At 44.2% G+C, this 21519-nt stretch overlaps 2 protein-coding genes across 5 annotated transcripts in view; one reads left to right on the top strand and one right to left on the bottom strand.

Moving 5' to 3' along the window:
- Positions 1–3843, top strand: part of Paip2b (poly(A) binding protein interacting protein 2B) — a 29678-nt gene extending 25835 nt beyond the window's left edge. For both annotated transcript variants that reach the window (XM_042699761.1, XM_042699762.1), the window contains exon 5: positions 383–3843. In XM_042699761.1, coding sequence (XP_042555695.1) covers positions 383–439 — 57 coding nt within the window. In that variant the 3' untranslated portion in view covers positions 440–3843. The remainder of the gene's footprint in view (positions 1–382) is intronic.
- Positions 3844–10614: 6771 nt separating this feature from the next.
- Nagk (N-acetylglucosamine kinase) lies at positions 10615–20204 on the bottom strand. Of its 3 annotated transcripts, none has more exons than XM_042699768.1 (10): positions 20128–20204; positions 18221–18305; positions 17974–18076; positions 17102–17243; positions 15917–16027; positions 15131–15243; positions 13048–13135; positions 12080–12177; positions 11605–11683; positions 10615–10912 (listed from the first exon to the last, which is right to left on the bottom strand). In XM_042699768.1, the coding sequence occupies exons 2-10, from the start codon at positions 18265–18267 to the stop codon at positions 10722–10724; spliced, it is 972 nt and encodes a 323-aa protein (XP_042555702.1). In that variant the 5' UTR covers positions 18268–18305; positions 20128–20204; the 3' UTR covers positions 10615–10721. The 3 variants fall into 3 exon arrangements, with proteins under 3 accessions (XP_042555702.1, XP_042555701.1, XP_042555703.1); XM_042699767.1 differs by having other exon boundaries at positions 17974–18072; XM_042699769.1 differs by lacking the exon at positions 17102–17243.
- Between the last annotated feature and the right edge of the window lie 1315 nt (positions 20205–21519).

Below are 21519 nucleotides of genomic sequence, written 5' to 3'. Positions count from 1 at the left end.
CGCTCTACCACTTGAGACACAGCACCACTTCTGGCATTTTCTGCTTATGTGGTGCCGAGGAATCAAACCCAGGGCCTTGTGCATGCAAGGCAAGCACTCTACCACTGAGCCACTTTCCCAGCTCCCCTGAACTCCTTTTTGCTCAAGGCTAGTGTTCTACTACTTTGAGCCACAGGTCTACTTCGGGTGGTTTATTGGAGATGAGTTACTTTCCTGTCCAGGCTGGCTTTGAACTGCGAACCTCAGATCTCAGCCTCCTGAGTAGCTAGGATTACAGATGTGAGCCACTAGCACCAGGCCAAAACTTTTTAAGTGGAGGGAAAAAATACAATTTGAAATACAGCTTGACTTGAAATGTGTTATTTCTTGGTCCTTATTTCAGAGCAAAAGTAACCTGAACCCAGATGCCAAGGAGTTTATTCCAGGAGTGAAGTACTGAGCTGACAGAAGCTTTGAGAGGACTTATCTTTCCCCACATCTGGGGATAGTGATGCACAAAACTGAAGAGGGGGGTGGGTGGGCAAGGGTGCACAACAGGGGAGCGGAATAGTGGTTTAACTGGATACTGTGATCCTGAGTAACTCATGTGCTCAGTCTTACTCTACAAACCTTTGAGTATTTCTCTTTTGTTCTACTGATTTTTGTTTGGAGCAGTTTCCTATTGTACTTGTTTTTAATTGTCTCTTTTGAGTTAAGGAAATTGTGATTGTTTTTCCTTTGTCAGGAGTAGTCTATTGTCTGTATTTAAGCAAAATAAGCTGACCAAGGAAAGCTGGGTATTTAAGAAATACCATTTTTATCCTACTGTATGCCTATCATGCGCAAGAAACACCTGAAGAGCTACTTCTGGAGTCTTAAAAAGCTGGACGGTAAGAGGGACAAGTGGAAGAAATGAGTGGTGTAAATACGAATATGAAGCTCCCCAATCCTTGGAGTTTCTACAGTGAACTGGGATTAAACAGTGGCTTGCTGAGCTGGTGTCTGCCTGCCCTGAACCCCCCATTTAAGAAAACACAGACTTTAAAGTTACTTCAAAGTTCTTTGTTTATGGTACCTTTTGATGATTGATGAAAGTTGTATATCAAAATGGGAAGGCTATGATGGTGATTGTCATGTGAGTCATTTAGATGCTGTTGTCCTCTATTGTTAAGCCACAGTTTATAGCTACCATCAGATTTATCATTTACAAACTGAAAGAGACATTAGGTTGATTTACCACATTCACCCTGACAATGTCTTATTCTGTCTCCTTTATACCTAACTGTATTTTTTTTTTCCAGAAACACTAACAGAGGTTTTTTGTTCTAGCAAAAGCCAGGAGAAATCATTTGTAATCCTGTTGTGTCTTAATTTTTTTTAGACAATTTTTTTTCCAGATCTAATAGTTCTCCTGGTAGCTTAATTCCCTCAGAAAGGTTTCTGCACTGTTCAAGGATAGAGACAGACACACAGACACAAGCAAACTCAGTTCCCTATTCAGATCCTTCTCCCTAAAGAATTATGTGAAGTAACACAAAAACACCCTCTGGGTCCTGCTTGACTCACATGACAAGGTACCAGACCCTCTGGGATATTTAAAGTTGTTATTATCAAGTTTTTTCCAGTTTGCTAAGTTGACTCTAGATGTGCTTCTTTTGTCTTTCCTATCTGTTACTAATTCACTAGGGTTTCTTAGCAGGTCTTTGGTTCCAAGGGGAACACCACTGAAGACAAACTGAGAATGCTCAGGATTCATAGAATTCAGTACCATACTGCAAGATGTTTGGTTACTTTTTCCTATAATGCTTCCCAACTTCAGTGAAGACATACAACTGTTCAACAAACCTAAAATTTTCATTTTATCACCTAAGTACATTAACATTTCCCTTGCTTTGGGCATACCATTTGCTTTTGGGGAGGGCTATTTTCACAAAATTCAGAGCAAGAAAACAGTAGATCACAGAACAAACACAACTGATGATGACATGGACTGACTTTTTTTTTTGTTTGCAACTGAGCTGTGTAATATGCAAACAGGAATTTAAATTTCATTTTGAGATTTCATTTTATTTTTGACAGGCTAGGACAAAGCCACTTAAAGTAAACCCATGCATAAGGTAGGTTTGCTGTACTCCTGAGGAATTAAACTGGGCACCAGGAACTTTGTAGATGGCAATGTGTGAAAGAGAATGTGTCTAGTAATGGTCATTCTCCCAGGCCAGGGACTATAGGGGCCTGAGGATACAGTGGCTTCTGTATGACCTGCTACTGTGCTGTGTGATGGGTCTCTAAGGTAAGACAATGTAACTTGAAATAAAGTCAGAGTAAATTCAGTATGTGGATATGGGACAGAGGTGGCAAGGACTAAGGGTCTGGAAAGCTGAAGTTCTTTTTTTAATATGAGCTCCATTGTTGACTTTTTTGGGGAAGGAAGAGGGGCTAGTACAAGGGATTGAACTGAGGGTCACATGCTTGCTAGGCAAGCACCCTGCCCATAGCCTTCCTCCTTAGGTAACATGTCATAGGAAAGTCGCTTAGGGAACTTAAGAGTGCCATATAAGCACATTAATTCCCAAAGCCTCTACCTCGAAAGAGTGAAACTGTTAACTCTTTTTCAGAGAGGAGTCTGAATATAGAAACCTTGTTATTAAGGAAAGGGTGTTAGCAGTGCATAAGTACAATTACCTGTCCTGGGGCTGCTGCTATTGGCTGCAGTCTCCATTAGCCTGCCCAAGCTCAGAATGCTGAAGGTTGTTGGAAATGTGTCTGGATTGTTAAGAAGAACCTTTGTTAAGACCTTGGGAATCTCTGTCACAGAGTACAATGTACTCATTTGGCTACCCATCCGAAAAGTCTAGCCATTACTCCATCCTGATCTTTTGATGCCTGAGTAGGCTTATCTCACCCTCTGCTGTGCTGGCCTATTCCTTTTATATATTTTTGGATGTCTTTAGCATGGTTTCACTATATGTATTTTGTCTAGGAAAATTTTGCCAGATGAACATGGGATCTGAGGGCTGAAGTTCTGAGTCTCACTCAGGCGCAGTGTGTGCTAACTCCAGGCTTGGAAGCGTGTAGCAAAATGCTCTTTTGCTTAATGTGTTAAGCATTTCTACATTCAAGAGCTCCTCCTGTGGCCCAACTCTATCATCATCTATTTTATGTTATGAGTTGGGAGTATAGTTATCCCCTAGGCCAACAGGTCCAGTCTTAGTTGGGAGTTTATCAGCTTCTTAGCAGAAAAATTCTCTGGGTCTTCATTAGAGAAAGACTGGGTGCCTCTGACTTTTCCTTACAGGTTCTGGGTACAAGCCAGGCTGAACACTTTTACATTTTCATGTCAAATTTTGTATTTATAAGTGATAATGTTGATGTCGAATTTAAGCCGCTACTCTGTTCAGATTTTTTTTGGCAGTTTGAGAATTTGTATGGAAATGGAACATGTATGTTTAACAGTTGTCAATCTGACTGGTCCCAGTATTAGTTTATTTAGTGATTTCTGATCACTGTGATTGTTCCAAGTATTTATTTGATTCTGAAACTGCAAAGTAGAAGTATAATTTCTCTTTAAAGAGAAAAAATTATTAAGGTAATGCCTTTTCAGTTTCTCCAAACCTTTGAACTGCAACAGAAAATGTAAGGGTATAGTCTAAGCCTGGACACATGCAGTTCTGGGTCTGGGACTGTTCTCTCTACAATAGTTGACTTTTGGAAATCATATATAAGCAAACCAGAAAAAGATTATAAAGATAAGGCTGGATCTGTGTAGTACCTTTTTGTTTTCAAAATCACAACAGCTGGGATCTCTTTAAGGTTATAATGTTAACTATGGTTTACAAATAAAAGTTTTTAGTGAAATATCAAGCATCCTTTCCTAGATTGTTTATTCCTATAATGTCAGAGTTTTGTCTTGATTTTAAAGAGGCTGAGAAGGAGGCTAGTAAACACCCTGGTAATGAACACATTAGAGAGAAAATTGTGAAGAGCTCACCAAAGGGAATCCCCTCAAAGAATCTTGGATTAGAGCTGTTGGAAACACAAATGAGGTTGACAGGGCTGGGAATGGGGTTACTTAGTGCTTATTGAAGGGCAAGCCCCTTCAATAAAAGTCTTGGTATTATAAGCTAACGATATTGGTTTAGGTGGTGCTGGGAGTGACAATCTATACAGATTTGACAAGTTTGTCCAGGATTTGGCGATGCCCACCTGGTAGAAGACTGCTGGGAGAACGTCAGCATTATTAGTTTGGCAAGTAGGTAGCAAGAACAGGAGGCTTGACCCTGACTTGTATGTAGCAAGGACCTTCATCTCTCCTGCCTCTGCATATAGCTTTCTGCCTGTGTGAATTTTTTCACCTCATTTTGCCCCTAGAGATTGTGAGTTCCCTAGTTACTTTGTGTGTCAGGAAGAAGTTCAGTCTTTCCCCCGTTATTTCTCCCAGGCTGCAGTTGCTATGGGTGACAGGGACAGAGAAGCAGCTCTACTACTGAATGCTACTTAGCCTTCAGTCCTCACTGCCCAACCCCTACTGCTGTTCCCACTCAGCTTTTTTTTTTTTTTCCCTAGTCCTGGGGCTTGAACTCAGGGACTGAGCCTCTCTGTGCTCAAGGCTAGCACTCTACCACTTGAGCCACAGAACCACTTCCAGCTTTTTCTGTTTATGTGGTACAGAGTACTCAAACTCAGGGCTGCAAGGCAAGCACTAAGTAAGCCCCATTCCCAGCCCTGTCAACCTCATTTTTAAGGAAGTCATGAGAACCGGACTTGATATGCTGATCTCTGTGGTGCCAAGAGATTCATACTTCCTGGGCCTATGACACAGGGTAGAAATCTGTAAAGGACAGATATGCACAATCTTTTAAAGGTTTTTGTTTTGTTTTCTTATTTGTAAAAAGCTCTCAGATTTTGTTGCTAAGAGTGTTATTTGGACTTGCTACTTCACTCCAGGTAATCCTAGCTCATCAGGAGGCAGAGATCAAGAGGATCACAGTTTGAAGCCACTGGAGCAAAAAGTGAGACCTAGCATCTCAACCAATAAAAGCTAGATGTGGTAGTAGATGTAGTTCATGCCCTGTCAGCTACATAGGAAGCACAAGTAGGAGGGTTGTGGTCCAGGCTATCTGGGGGTATTAAACCAAGACCTTATTTGAAAAATTAACTAAAAATGGCTGGGTTGTGCCACAGTGGTAGAGCACCTGGCTAGTAAACTCAAGGCCCTGTACCACACACACAAAAAAGAAAAAGTAATTTTCAACACTTGCTGAGCATTTCTTCCCTAGGTCTAGGTTCTTGCTGGGTTTCTCTTTTTTAAATGCAAAAAGAAACATTCAGCCAGGCACTGGTGGCTCAACGCCTATAATCCTAGCTACTCTTGAGGCTGAGGATCTCAGTTCAAAGCCAGCCTGGGCAGGAAAGTCCGTGAGACTCTTATCTCCAGTAAATAACGCTGTGGCTCAAGTGGTAGAGCGCTCACCTTGAGCTGAAGAGCTCAGGTGCCCAGGCCCAGAGTTCAAGCTCCACAACTGGGGAAAAAAAAAAGAAGAAGAAGAAAAAAAAAAGATGCTAAGCTATTTAATACTACAAAGAAAAATAACTTTTCATTTTGGAGTGCTGGGGATTAGACTCAGGATTTGAACGCTATTTCTGAGCTATGTTCTTGACCCCTAATAAAACTAAGGTGTCACTTTAAATCTATACTAATGGAGAATCCTTTTCTGCTTATTGTGAGCCTTTAATAATGGTTAGAGCTTGAAGAGTGGAGATGGAGTCCTTAAAACACACACACACTAATTCACTCAAAATATGCATATCAGTGATTTAGTAACTTTCTTCAGTCTTAGAATGTTGGAATGAGAAACTTTATACTCATTTATTCATTGTCCCCACCCCAGCTCTAGGTACCACTAACTTTCTGTCTCTACAAAAACCTACCTTTTCTGGACATTTCATATCAATGGAATCATATACTGTGTGGTCACATGTTCCACTCTTCATTCAGTGTTATATTTGACATGTAACTTGTTTTGGAGGTGTGTTCCTTTTATTGCTGAGTTGTATCCCTTTGATGGATAGGTTACATTTTCTGACCTGAGAGCCTTTTACATTGACTTTCCATTCCTGTGGTCTTAATCAAACCCTCCAAACAGGAATGGAAGCTGCTGTGTTAAAGGAACTACTTTTCAGAACCAGATTTGTCATCATAGGTTCCACAGGAATCTTAATTGCTGCAAACATTTTTATAATTTGCAACTTTTTAATAAATTTTTTGTGTTACCTACTATACATCAGGACTTTTGACTCATCTGATAAATCCATTTAATAATTATGAGTATATGAGTGAACAAGGAAGTGGAACCGTCAGGGCTGTGGTTTCTCCTATCCCAGACTGGAGGAATCTGATCTAATTACAGCGTCCTCTCCATTTGCAAAGCTGTATGTATTACAGGTAGATATATGTGATATATGTGGCAAGAAGGAGAGCCTATGGCAGAGGAGATGGGCAGTAGAGCCCTCAGTGCACCGGCAACTGTTGAATGTCCTTTTGAGGGAAATGTTGATGGTTCCTGGGCTCTTCCAGCCAACTCAGGTCAAGACTTTGGACCCTTGTTAGACAAGTGTTTGTTTCCTCCTCCTAAACATTATATGCTAGCTAACTTCTGGATAAGGGACAGGCCTTCAAAGTTATAAGCCAAATGGCAGCTGTTGAAAATCTCAATAAAATGCATTTGCTAGAAGTGATACTTTTCTAAGGTTAGGTCACTTTCACTATATTATAGGGGATTTGTGTGGTATGAAAGATTTGTCACACAATGGAGCCACACAGTTGAACTGCTTTCCTTCCAAGTAGGATTATGAAGTAGTAAAAGCATGGGCTTGGGAGACTGAGCGAATCCCACTTTCACTTTCTTTGGTCTGAATCTGTGTCTCTGTAAAGGTGTGATACCCTCACAGCTGCTATGAAAATTAGAATTTTTAAATATTGACTGGCATGTAAAGGCACTTACTAATAGCTAGTAATAGAAATGTTTTGAATCAAAAGGTAGTAAAAAGGGAATCCTTGGGCTAGTAGGCAAACTATATAGTTATTTTCCTGTTGGGGAAAAGCCAGCTCCTACCTAAACAGGAGATTTCATATCTGCTTTACCCCACTCAATTATGTGCTATATACCAAGCACAATCTTAGACACTTGGGCTTCCAGATTAGTAAGATGCACAGGCTGCTACCGAGGTTTGTTTAGTAGAAGTTTGTGCTTATTTCAACTTAATACTTAACTTGAAAATCTCCCAGTCATTTTGGCTATCATATAGCCAAAAGATCATGGACCAGACTAGGGACCAGACTAGAATTGGCTATTACTACCTTTTTCCCAAAACAAGAAAACTGAGCTGACTTGCCCACTTAGAACTGTTTGAAATATTATAGCTAGGGTGAATGTAGGGCTGTATAACCCTTGAAGTTGTGGACTGTGGGCAGTTTTTAAATGTCACTAAATGTAATTGAATATATTGAAGTGCAGGTATTTTTAAATGCTGTCCCGAGACTGCAAAGAATTTTTTTTTTTTTTTTTTTTTTTGCTAGTCCTGGGGCTTGAACTCAGGGCCTGGGCGCTGTCCCTAAGCTTTTTTTTCCCTAGGCTAGCACTCTACAACTTGAGCCACAGCGCCATTTCTGGCTTTTTCTGTGTATGTTGAATCAAAACCAGGGTTTTGTGAATGCTAGGTGAGCACTCTACCACTAAGCCACATTCCCAGTCCTGATGTACTGATTTTTAATTTTTTTTTTCTAGTGCTGGTCCTGGGGCTTAAACTCAGGACCTGGGTATTGTCCTTGAGTTCAAGACTAACCTCTACCACTTGAGCCACAGCTTCACTTCCAGCTTTTTAGTGATTAATTGGAGATAAGAGTCTTACAGACTCCTGGCTGGACTGGCTTCAAACCATGATCCTGAGCAGTTAGGATTACAGGAGTCTACCACTAGTGCCCAGCTCTCATTTTTAATTCTTAGAGCATTCAGCATACCTAAGACAACATCAGCTGGATGAACCAAGACTGCCATCCATGAGACCACAGGTATGTGGAAACAGTGCTGGCCTCCAAGTCCAGTGCTTACTGCTCTTGCCTTCTAGGCTCAGATGCAGGTGGCGCAGAATCACATGAACTGCTCCTGATATTGTTGGGAGAAGGAGAATACAATTAGTTTAAAGTGGGTATAACAAATATTTTTCTGTACCACAATTTCTGTAGGAGTCTTAAGTGGTACAACTTGTGTAATAGAGCCTAAGTGGAGAATAAGTAACCTTATCACATGTTATCCAGAAACAAATGTGACTATATCTAAAGCTGTCTTCATTTTGGGGGGCTGGGAATATAGCTGAGAGGTACAGCCTGGCATACATGAGGCCATGGGTTCAATTCCCAGCCCTGAAAAACAAAAATGATTCATTTTCTTCAGCTAATGGTTCTTCAATACTCAGGTACAGGGGCACTTTCAAAAACCAAAACATGTGCTTTTTACTCTGCTCCTTCAGTGTCCAATTGCAACTGTGAAGTCTACACAGTAATGAATGTCATTACCTGAAGAAATTAATAGCTTCAGTATTTACACTCTTACACTATTTGAGCCTAGACCTGAAAACATGAGAAATACAGGTATACAAAAACTACCAAGCTTACAACTTAACTATATTAAGACTACAGGGTACAGCAATGACACCTCTGTTGTCCTTGTTACCTGCAAGCTTTTTGCCAGGTGAGGTCCTATAGACTGCTGAGAGTTGGCCCCTAGCTTGGTCAAGACTAGATGTAAACATTGGAAGCTGTCACTTCAGAATGGCCTTAGCTTAAGTTCTAATTGCTCAAAGGACCAGTTCACTGCATGGGTTGAAACTGAAGAGCCTTGACCATTGTGTTCTGTATGTTACTTTGTGTCACCTGACTTGGCCAACAAGGTTGTATCCAAGACCTTTAATAAGACCTGGTCAGGAGTCAAAAGCTGTAAGATAAAGCTACCTCAAGTACAGATGCTTACATTTGCAGTAATAGTTACCCAAGTGATTTAGCAGAAAGGAAAATTTCTAGAAAGACATTGAGTACATGACTATGCTTCCAGGTACTTGGGAGGTTGAAGCAGAATGAATGCTTGGGCCTAAGGGTTAAGGGTTTCCTGAGAAACACAGTGACCCCCCCCTCTTAAAAATAAAAATCCTCCACCTACCCTACTCATCCTTGATCTGTTGAATCAAACATCCTGAGGTGTTGGGGCAGGGCAGAAGACAAAAGCAAATTTTAAATTCTAGAATTGATGTACACATTTGAGAACTGATGTCCAGGATATGGCCATACCTTCTATTAGCTTATCGTCTTGATCCCTGTGGTTGTAGCCACTGTGAATCAAAACTATCTTTGGGGCTGGGAAGGTGGCTCAGTGGTAGAGTGCTTGCCTTGCATGTATAAGGCCCTGGGTTCCATTCCTTAGCACCACATAAGCAGAAAAAAAAAAGCTGGAAGTGGCACTGTGGCTCAAGTGGTAGAGCGCTAGCCTTGAACTGGAGATCTAAGGGACAGCACCCAGGCCCAGAGTTCAGGCCCCACAACCGGAAAAAAAAAAAAATCTTCATTCTTCAAGAAACACAGACAGAACAGGAAGCTTTAGACCTGTCTTCACTGATTACACTACAGAAGCCAGGACAGGAATCATATCTACTCTCTACAGATGTTCATCACTCCCAGGACCACACAACAAAAACAGTCATGTGTAACCAGTAATCGGTAGGTGGGCAGGCCACTTGAACAGTGCCTAACTGGCTTTTCTGGATCTCAGCAACCCTCATAAATTTTCAAGAGTTCATTCATTTTGAAAAACTGCAGTTCCTGGTTACCTACAATTACCAAATCCAGTGAGGTTAAAAAAAAAACTCTCCTAGCCAGGCATGGAGTCTTAAGCCTATAATGCTAGCTACTTGGGAAGCAGAGATCAGGGAATCATGGTTCAAAGCCAACCTGGATATAAAATTCAATGGACTCCATCTCAATCTATGACTGGCATAGTGGCGTGCACCTGTTAACCTAGCAACCAAAAGAAGCACAAATAGGAAGATCACACTCCAGGCAAGCCTGGGCATAAAACAAAGCCCTAGTTTCAAGATCCTGAACCAATATAAAAAGGGAATACTAAAGTTGCTCAAGGGGTATAACCTGCTTATTTAGCAAGCACAAGGCACTGAATTCAAACCCTAGTACTGACAAAAAAAAAATCTCAGAGGCTAGAACTGTACTAACTTCTATAGCCTAGGTAAGAGTCTCAGGAGAGGGTGTGATACACATTGAAGGTTAAGGTTCTGAATGGAGACCACTGAGTTCCACTGTCTGGTAAGTCAGGAATTATTCCTTACTCTGGCAGGAAACAGATGACAGGTTACCTGAAGCCATAAAGCATATGGTGTAAGGCAATAAGGATGTACTAGATTGCATAAATTACCTGCCCAAGAGTGTAGTGAGTGACACAGATCATTGACCAAGCATTTAGAAATAAATTCAGGACAAAATAATTCCTGAGAATGCTGGGATACCTCCTTGAGGTGTACTGAAGATGTACACAGTGAGGGTGCTTGATAACACAATCCAACTGGGTTTGTGGAGTAGGTAAAGTGCTTTTATTTTCTATATGTGGTTGAAAAGACACCTCCCTTCCAACACCCAATGTCCACTGAGTTTGGGGCAGGTGGAGCCAGGGCAAAGCCCCCTAGGAGAAGGTATAGGAGTAGAAGGCAACAGCATTGACCTTGTAGTCCATGGGGAGGAGGTACCCAATGTGCCTAGCCCCTAGGCTGGCACCCCCCAGGGCAGAGGAGTGCCTCAGCTTCATCAGGGTGAAGCTGGAGAAGGAATTCTGAGCCTGGATCTCTCGGCCTTGGGTCAGTGCCAAAAGGAAACCTGGAAAACAGGAAGGTTAGGATGAGAAGAGACTGGCAGTCAATGTGGGGACCAACAGGGAGGAGAGAACAAAGATTCCAAGACATTTCTCTGAAGAGGCCCATTAAGTCCCCAGTATTCAGGAAGCACCAGGACATAGGGACCCAGTAATAGCTGTAGGTTCTGGAGCCAGAAACCTGAGAGACCTACCTCCCTCTCAGCTCCGAAGCCTGTGGAGTTGGGAACTTCTTAATATTGGAAACTTAGATGACAGTCCTTGAGCTACTTCAGAATGCCTAGTGGAAGCCATGTAAATGCCTGAGACAATGCTGCCAGACTTAGAAATAATTTCCTTCTGGCCAGAATGATGTTGACTAGACACATCATGGAGAATTATCACATTCTAAGCTAGATTTGACCTTGATCTTTAAAAGATGATTAATAAATTATTTAGAATGTGACATCTTTTCAAGAGTTCAAGAGGCTGAAGGTGTAGCTCAGTGTAGAGCACATACATAGTATGTACTAGCCATGACTTCAAACAGTTCAAGAAAGTTGGATAGGACAGAGTAAAATGGCTCAATGGCAGTGAAGGCTGAATGCCCTATCCTGGGGCATCAGTGGCCCACCTAGGATATGCAGGTTTCCCAGGGCCCTCTCCAGCCCATCCTCTGCTCTTACCCAACCCCTCTGTCTCCTATACTCAGGCTTACCTTCCTTCAGCAGCTCCCAGCTCTTCCACACAGAGCCCACACATAGGATGGGGAGGCCAATCTCCCCTTGGAATAAGACCTGGGCAGAAGACAGAAAATGGATGCTGTGGGCTGAGCAAGCCAATGAGTAGCTTCCTAAGACCAATCTTCTCCTCTCCGACACCCTCCCTCTAGCTAAGAAGCAGAGGGAGGAAACTAGTCATAAAGGGAGGAAAAAGGAAGATACAAATTTAACAATAGAGAGGATAGAAGGGAGGGGGATGGACAGAAAAACACATTAAATCAATTTGCTAAATATAAATACACATTTAAGACTGACTCACAAAAAGGAGTCGGTTTTGTGTTTGAGACAGAACTTTTTTCTCCATATCCTAACATAGTACCCAATTTACACAGGGCTTAATGGATGGTCTCATCAACAAAGGAAAGAGCCAAACCTAGCTAGCAGCTGCCCATCTTGCTCCCCACAACTCACCGGGTCAATCTCAGGCAACACTGCTACAACATGTCTTCCCAGCATCTCCCCAGCCTTCTTGAAGATGTAACGGGAAAGAGGGTCTCCCTGATGTGCACCTGGGGCAGGGAGGAAGGAAGGTGGCTGGAGAGTGCCTAGGAGTGGTCTGTCCTGGGTTATTCTCTCTGTGGTAAAGCAGCAACCTCAGGAGCACTTGTAGTTAGTAAGTCTAGATCAGGATGACTGCATGCCTCATAACTCAGGGTTAAGCAAGTCTCACTGCCACCTCTCCATTTTCCCTAGATAGGTACCGGGTACCCGGTGCCAGAGGTGGCTCACCCCACTGCCCCCACTATAGCACCTGGGTACTGGCATTGGACTCTAATAATGCTCATATTGCATTTCTATGAGTCTCTCAGTTCTGAGGACTCAGGACTCTGGCTGAGAACAGCAGACTAACATCCTTATTAGTACCCTACTTACCGCCAGTTGCTGTTGGTCTGTCCTTTCCTGACTCAGTGCTGTGAATAAACCTCAATCCCAGCATCTAAGAGAGCCTTAGAATCCCCTTAGGCTAAGGTATTTAAATGAAGAGAATGTGGCCTTTCCAGAGGAGAAAGCAATGTATAGACCTGTAAATTCTATGTTGGGCTCTCTTTAATCCCCTAGTTCTTTAGGTATAATCAGTTTAAAAAGAAAAAGTTACGTGTCCAAAGGACAAATTCATAAATTTCTTAAAAACAGGAATGCAGTTTACACAGGCCATGAGAACTATCATAGACAGAAAGGAAGGTATTATAAAACCATTGTCAGTACAGTGCACTTGTCCTTCAGCCTCTCAAGGTTCTTGCCACAAATAAAAGCCTAGGAGCGAGGTAGCAGACCACTGAGGCCACCTGATGAGAGAGAAACTGGCATCTAAGCCCCATCTGAACCCCATTCTACCCACTACTTAAGAGATTTTTAGGGAACTGCCCTGACACCAGTACCTTCTGCAATTTTCCGGCAAAACCCAGCAAACCTGCTTTTATCAAAGTCTCTATACAGATGAGTGAGGATTCCTAGCCGATCTGGTACCTGAGAGACAGAGAAAGGAGCACAAGACAGTCATGAGAAGCAAAAATCTCCAATTTGTTCACCCTAGTTGTCTTCCTAATATCTCTACATTAGTTTTTGGAGTTTGTGTTTCATTAGGTCTAGAAAGTGTAGAGATTTGAAATTTCTCACGTGAGAAAAGTTGTGATTTTTCCCAATTCAGACTTCACTGCTTACTAAAGACGAAGGCAGCAGAATACAGATCTGTGTTCATCAGAGTGTTCAGTATTTCCTGAAACATTCTGGGAAAGAGTTATTTTAAGGAATCTAGGGACTGGGCATGTGGTTTAGTGGTAGAGTGCACGAAGCCCTAGGTTCAATTCCTCAGTACCACATAAACGGGAAAAGCTGGAAGTGGTGCTGTGGCTCAAGTGGTAGAGTGCTAGCCTTGAGCAAAAGAAGCTCAGGGACAGTGTCCATGCCCTGAGTTCAAGACCTAGAACTGGCAAAGAGAACAAGAACAAAAACAAAAACTAAGGAATCTAAGGAAAACACACCAGGCAATTCCCCTGAGAGTCACAATACACATTACAAATCAAAGGCTCTGAGAAGTACTGCAACCAAGAAAAAGAGTCACTTCTCCCAAACTCCAGAAGAGGTCTTTTAACAAATTTGCACATCCATAACTAAGTCCCCGATAAGGCACCAGGGATTCACCAGAATACATTTTAGGGAGGGGCTAAAATTTGAAGATCCAAGATCCACAACAATGTAGTATCTCCTTTACAACCTTATACAAAGTAGTAAATGGTATTAAGAGCAACTGATGGACATAGTAATGGACAGTTTTGACCCAACTGGCTGAATCAGGACAACTTCATTGCACTTTCCCTTATTGCTTTCCTAGGTACAGGCCAGGGTTCCTATTTAATCACCAACCCTCAGCTCTGAGAAGAAAGGCCCTCCCTTCCAACATCTTCAATTTCCTATGTTAGCCCTAGTCCTACCTTTCCTAAATGGCTGAACAAAAGACTAGCTGTCAAGCAGAGATGCTATCAAATGAGCATATGTTCCTTCTCTCCCTTTTACCTCTGGCTCCACCTGAAAGCAGTGGTTTCTCCTAATCCATTACAAATGAATACTGCGTAGTCAACACCTGATGCCCTAAGTACAGGCTGTTCTTTCCTAAAGTCTCCTTGCACACCTTTTGCTGTGTGTATGCCAGTCTTGGAGCTTGAACTCAGGACCTGGGCACTATCCCTGAGGGGTTTTTTGGTTGTTTTTTTGTTTGTTTGTTTTTTGTCAGTCATGGGGCCTGAACTCTGGGCCTGAGTGCTATCCCTAGCTCTTCAGCTCAAGGCTAGTGCTCTGCCACTTGCCCCACAGCACCACTTCCAGCTTTTTCTGCTTATGTGGTGCTGAGGAATGGAACCCAGGGCCTCATGCATGCAAGGCAAGCACTCTTACCACTGAGCCACCTTCCCAGCCCCTATCCCTGAGCTTTTGTGTGCAAGGCTACTGCTCTACCACTTGAGCCACCAAAAAAAGCCATTTCTAGCTTTTTGGTTTTTAATTGGAAATAAAAGTCTCACAGACTTTCCTGCCCAAAATGTTTTCAAACCTCAATCCTCGATCCTTCCTGCAAAGCTAAGATCACAGGCATGAGCCACTGGCACCAGCCTGCCCACCTCTTAACAGGCTTTCATAACCCAATGCATTTGTTCAGACTCAATGCTATCTCTGCCTCCCAACCTCCCCATGCAGGTTTCATCTTAGCCCAGACCTTCTGCTGTGCCCTCCCAATAGGTTTTAGCTGCCCAAGAAGGAAATCTGGCTAACCACTTATCAAATCACATCTTCCTCATGACCCCTTTCTGGAATGCACTTTTCACATTTCACATGTGACCCCTGTTGTTACGTACAACCTCTCTACCCCACATCTCTGAGTCTCTCACCCACCCTTGGCTCATTCAAGTACTGTCCTACAGTCAGTCCCCAGTGTTCTATTCCAGGTGTTCACTCGGAGTAGGTGAGTACCTGAAAATAGTTGAACATAGCCTGTTTGACGTAGCCAATATCATGAGGAGCCGCCTCCAGGTTGTCTATGGAATCAAACACTATTTTCACAGCTTGGTGTGCAATCCAGTAGGCTGCAGAGAGCAGAGAAGGATATTAGGGAAATCTCTCGAGGGAGTTTACTCACCAGGAAAAAAAAAAAACACAGACTAAGACAAGGTCAGTGGTCTGCTTCAATTTTACAGCAAATTAAGTTTCATGATTCAATTACATTGTATCTGACTGACCCAGGTAAGAAAAGCTGGAGAGGAAAAACAGAACATGTGAACCAGTATCATACCAGTTCCTACTCAAAGACATTGGTCAGCTATACAAACACCAGTAGTCATGGCATAAACTGGGACCCAAAGGCCCCTATGGAAATGTATATGGGCTAAACATAATAAAGGTAGGAGATGTTTCTATACCCCTTTGCTACCAGGAGACTTGTGTGGCATCTCCTGACACCTATGGGCTTTACCTTCAGATTCAACTCTTCCCTAAGGTCTCCAAAAGTCTGTATAGGCAGCATAGCCATAATGCTGAAGCATGAACCTGAACTCTGGGTACAAGACACTCCTGAAGAGCAAGGTAAGAGGTCAACCTAACATTCATATCTCTATGACAATCATTATCCTGCACTTGGAATGGTCACGGTTAAGCTCTCTCCCCAGAGAGCCCCAAGAATTAGCAGGCAGTGGTAAGATATGGAGAACCGCAGGACAGGAAGAAGTCCATGCCGCTGAGCCAATACCAGTGTGAACTCACCTGAGCCCTCATCACCCATCATGTGGCCCCAGCCACCACAGCCACTCTCAGAGCCATCAGGGTTGATGAGCCTGCAGTTGGAGCCTGTCCCAGAGATGAGCACAATCCCACCTGGAGAAAGGGCACAGGAGGCTCAATGAGGCCACAGCCCTACATATAGCAATAGCTTCCAACTGAAAAAACACAGGACAGAAAGAACCCCTCCAACCAAAAAAGAAAAACAGATCACCACCCAATCTCAAAGAGGAACAGCCAGGTGCAAGTGGCTCTAGCTACTCAAGAGGCTGAGATCTGAGGTCTATAGTTCAAAGCCCAGCCCAGGCAGGAAGTCTGAGACTATCTCCAATAAACCACCAAAAAGCTGGAAGTGAAAGTGAGCTATAGCTCAACTAGTAGAATGCTACCTTTGAGAGAAAAAAAAAAAACCTCAAACAGTGCCCAGACCCTAATTTTAAGCCCCAGAACCAGCACAAAAAAAAAAAAAAAAAAGAAAAAGAAAATTTGAAAAATCAAACAGATATAAGAAAACCAAACCACACTAGCTTCCAAATGGGAGCGCTTTGATCTCAGACAAACTCCAAGAGGACCATAACCTGTGCCTTCTTAAGAGAATGTAGCTCCTTGTCTAGTCAGTGTTCAGGTAACTCTCCTTGCTTTACTGAGTGCCTACTGTGTGCCAGACTGTGCTAAACTCTGTTCTTACAGTGATCATCAGTACCCGAAAGTTACTTTATGAATACAATTGTCCCACTTACAGATAAGGAAACTGAAACTTAGAGGAGTTCCTTAGCCTCTCCCAGACTGTAAGCTAGTATACCAGAAGCTGGAATTTAGTTTGGGTTTTTCTTTAGTATTGCTGGGATTCAAACACCAGTCCCATGCTGTAGTACTCTTTACACTATCAGATCTCTTGCATGTTCTCCTACATACTCCTGGCTTCCCCCAGCCTGCTTCTCATGGCACTACCTTATAGTGAAATCTGGTCTTTGACTCCACTCCTCACATCTCTTTCTCCTTCTGTCCCCTCATCTTTACTCTAGCAGAGACTTGTGCTCATGAAAGCAGACGGGTGGAATATGACAGGGACTGCCTTCCAGATATTTATAAACAAGTTTTTCAAGCTACATCTTGGGGCTTTCCCAAGAAAACCAGTTCTCAATGTCACCTCTGCCCCCACGTTCTCACCATCTGGTGTAGCTGTGGCAATGGAGCCAGCGGCATCGGTGGTGATTATGTAGCTTTCACTCAGGTAGGGAAATCGGTGCCTCAGCTCGTCCATCAGGATCCTAACCGCTTCTTCCTGCTCCCCACCGCTTAGGGATAAGCCCTAGGCCACAGAGGAGGTGAGCAAGTGAGTAGAACCCAAAACCTATCTTCTTTCTCAATCCTCTTCTATCCTGATGTTTGCCTCCTGCCCTCTCCATCTGGCTATACCCTGTTCACCCAGCTCTAGTTCCTCTACTTTATTCAACAACATCTCAGAAGACAAGAACAGCCTGAACTAGAGACGGACAGAAGAAAAGAAAGATTCATAAACACCATGTTGAAGTGTGGAAGCTAGCAGTGTTTTTAGCAAAAAATCAAAGGAAAAAAAGGCAATTTGAAATACATAGGTTGAACATCTCACTTCTATGTCTTCTCAGACAATGCTATATCAATTTGGGAGAAAGAGTTGAACTGGAAGTAACAATAGCTAACATTTGGATCAGACTATGCTAACCATTTTGGAATGTGTCAGGTCACTTTACTTTCTCAACAACTCTTAAGGTAGCTACTGCTATCCACATTTTCCAAATGAGGAAACTGAGTGACCTTTTAAGGTAAGTAACCTCTTAAGGATCACAGTGATGTAAAATAGCAAATCTGGGATTCAGATCAGTCTCAATGGCTCTCCAAGAGAGCTGGAAAGTAAAGCTTTGAGAATGGGTAAGATTAAGTTTCCACACCAGGACCTGGAAGCCATATCCTCTTACAGTCATCAACTCTTCTAGTCCAAATTTGCCACCTATTTCATTCAGTGCTGCTGGCTTAATTTCTGAGTTTTACCCTAGACTCACCAAGCTCCGAAGGGGTACCAGAGGATCCACCCCTGCTTTCTGTTTGGCCCTGTTCACCATCTCGTTGATTCTCTCCACACATGCGTCTGTCCCGATGAGCTGGCTCCAACAGGGAAGGAGAAGTTATGAAGGCTTGAGGACCTGTATAGCCCCTACTGATTGCTCTCTGAATCCCAGCCACCTCAACAGGAGTTAAAGTGATAAAATCAGAAAAAGCCCTCTAGTACCATCAGTATAACTTTTTTACCCAGTGGTTTGTGCACTGTCCATCTGCTTCTGACAGGATCTGCCCATCCTCCGACAGTAAAAGGACCTTGGACCGCGTGCCTCCCCTACAGAACATAAGAGGGCACTTAATTCTGCCCAGGAAAACCTGCAGGTAAGAGCTCAGCTTGTGTAGTCCTTGTTATAGGCAGAGGCCAGTGTAACAGAAGAGACAATTTCTGCAACCCAGTAACTACTCCCAAACCCACCTTTATGGTTTAGTTGTTTGCTGTGCTCTTGAAACTGAAATGTAAGTCACACTTACCTTCCTTTGAAGATATTCTATCTATCCTGTGAGAACCTAATTAACTGTGACCTGGACCTTAAAAACTTTTCTGATACAAGGCCCACGTTAGTTAAGCCTTCACAGTGCATCATTGCTATGTAAGGTTCCTCTTTATCAAGTGTATTCAAGCTAGGTATCAGTGGCTCTCCCTTGTGATCTTGGCTACTCAGAAGGCTGAGATCCCAGGACTGTGGTTAAAAACCAGCCTGGTCAGACAAATCTGAGACTCTTAACTACAATTAACCAGCAAAAAAAACAACCTGGAAGTGGAGGCATGGCTCAAGTGACAGAGCACTAACCAATGAGCCAAAATGCCCAGGAAAAGTTCAAGGTCCTACATTCAACCCCAGTCCTGGTGCTCATGTACACACACATACATATACACACACACACATACATACACATGCACGCACATTTGGTCGTTTCTGCTTCTTACTAGATTATGATGTTCACTAGCTCAAGCTCCAAGCCACACCACAGCCTGGATGAAGCAATACTTGGGCAATATAGCTAGACAATGGAATATCCCCCTCTGCTCCTCTCACAGTAACTAATGACTGCCTTTCAGCTGCAAGATAGGCTTGTGAGAAATGCTTACCCAATATCAGGGAGAACAGATACATGCTTAAGCCATTAAGTATTTTAATGGTAATGGCAGGGGAGACCTGAGAGTTTAGAGAGAGATCTGTGGTGGTGAGCTGTGTTTCCTGATCAGTACTTTTAGGAGTATCTTAAAATTAAGAGAACAAAGATGACCTACTAATCAAAGATGGCATGAGTTTCAAGGGGTGGCAGATTCAACATCCAAAACAATCTCTTGACAAGTTCTTTTAGATGAATATAACAAGGCTGAATGCAAACATTGAAGAAAAAAAAAAGTGCCATGGATACAGGCTAGAGAGAATCCACCTTAACAACCCATATGAAAGTCAGGAAGATGTGGCTGCCAGGGGAGTGAATCCAATCTTAGACCATCTTTAAATGAAAAGTGCTTTGGCTGAGATAAGAGCTTTCTATTTTGCCCCGATCTGACACAACCAAATTCACATTCTGTCATTGTCAGGAGGCTTGGTAATCAATCATCTTGTTCATCCCTGTCCTCACTTGACATCTGTGGTAACTGAAGCCCCGAGGCTTTGGCAGCAAGATACCTTCTGGCAATAAAAAGGGAAAAAAAAAATCTCTGTTCTAGCTTCTACCTCTTTCCCACTCTCCACCATGCAACTTCACACCTGACACCTGTTCCGCAACTCTCCCTGGGACCGGGGATGAGGCAAGGAGCCGCTCCCCCAGACAACACCGCAGAGTGGGTAGTTCCTGCAGGGAAAAGGGGCGTGGTCCCGCCACGAAACACAAAGGACCCCCACCCGAGGTGTGCCCGGGAGACTGCGTTCTCCCTGCGCGGCACGCATGGTCGCTCTCGCCGGGGCGCCCCTGCGCGTGCACACACCTCTCCTCGACAAGGCCCAGCAGCCCAGACTGGCCGGACCTTGAGGTGCAAGGCCACCTCACCTCCCGGCCTGACAAGGATCCGCTGCCCCGCCCTCTGGCCTGGGACGCCCTACGCCGCTCGTCCCGGGCTCCTGCCGTCGAGCCGCACTCACCCCTCGACACCCCCGTAGAGCGCAGCCATGCTGCTGCTGCCGCCGCCGCCGTCGGTTCCGCCTTGCGCTTCCCTCCCCACCTCCTGCAGCTACCCTCCCTCTCAGCCTCCACGGCACCGCCCCGCGTCACGTAAGCGCCCGCCAAGTGCGGTTGGCTCCTGGCGCGCGTGCGCGAGGCGTGGCTCTGAGGACGAACTCCCCCGCCCTTCTCGGCCAGCCGGGACGGAGAGGACGACTCCCCGGGCGTGTGTGGCCCGCAGCGGTCCCTCCAGCCTTTTCCTTCATCCTATCCTTTGCTTCTGCAGAGGATCACCGAATCCCAAGCGGAGAAGCCACGAGGGCCTCCCGGACCGACTCCCTAGAAATGCTCACTGCCCTGCCCGCCCCTCTGCGCCCGGAAGTTGCTGGCAGCCCCACTTGGACTTGTGGGCCACACCGCGGTTGACGCACGCAGTGACGCACGCTCGACCCCGCCCCTCGGGGCCTCGGTCCCAGAGCCAAGGGTATCTTCTCGGGACCGGGAGCGGCGTGCGGCCAAAGCCACACGAGCTGGCACGCAAGTGCACGGATTTTACGCTGCGCTCCTATTGATAGGTAGGTTAACTAGGGCCCTAAGGACAATTCCAGAGTAGGACATGCCCCCTAGGAAACATCGCAACGGAGGAGGACTGCTATTTGCCTCCCCATCACCTAAGCCGCCAGAACCCGGAAGGTGGACGGCTGCATGTTCCAAAAGGTCTAAACATTCCCACCGCGGAATGTGGAGTGTTCCTTCCACCCCCAGCTTCTCCCAGCAACGCTTGAATTTCGCGGGTTGAACAGACCTGCGTGAGGACTGTAGTTTTCAGGTTTGCCGTGACTCACAGGTCTCCTCTGATTGGTCGATTGTCTTATGCCTCATTTACATGAGGTGTGGCTCAGGATTCCGCCACTTGACTGGCGGCTGGCCAGAGACCCTTTGTCTCTTTCGCTTCAACACCTTTGGTTAAGGAAAAGGCCAGTATCATCTCTTGAGGGATCTCTGGGGTTCGTTGGTGCAGTCAGTAAAGGGAATCAACCGCTTATCACTCTTTTGCTGCTTCTCTTTGCTCTATTTTAAAGGCTCTACATAGAAAACAATGAGTCCTTAGGGGCCAAATCAACTCACCTCTGCCTCTGGCCGAGGAAATGTTCCAACTACTTTTTAGTTTCGTTTCTGAGCGATCCCCTTGACATGTGAATGAAGGTGTCTCATCTGGAAACTCACCAGGAACTCTGATCATGGGACTTTCTGGTGTGATCCAAGGACTCTGAGGCCGAAGCGAGGCCACCGACTTTCCCATAAAGTGTACACACACACTTTGGTTGCTTTTCCCATTGAGTCTGGTTGACTGACCAAGCACTTCTGTCCTA

This window comes from Dipodomys spectabilis, unplaced genomic scaffold (genome assembly GCF_019054845.1).
Source record: "Dipodomys spectabilis isolate Male_0828 unplaced genomic scaffold, ASM1905484v1 ptg000262l, whole genome shotgun sequence".
Taxonomy (NCBI): domain Eukaryota; kingdom Metazoa; phylum Chordata; class Mammalia; order Rodentia; family Heteromyidae; genus Dipodomys; species Dipodomys spectabilis.
This window is presented reverse-complemented; position numbering and strand designations above follow the sequence as displayed.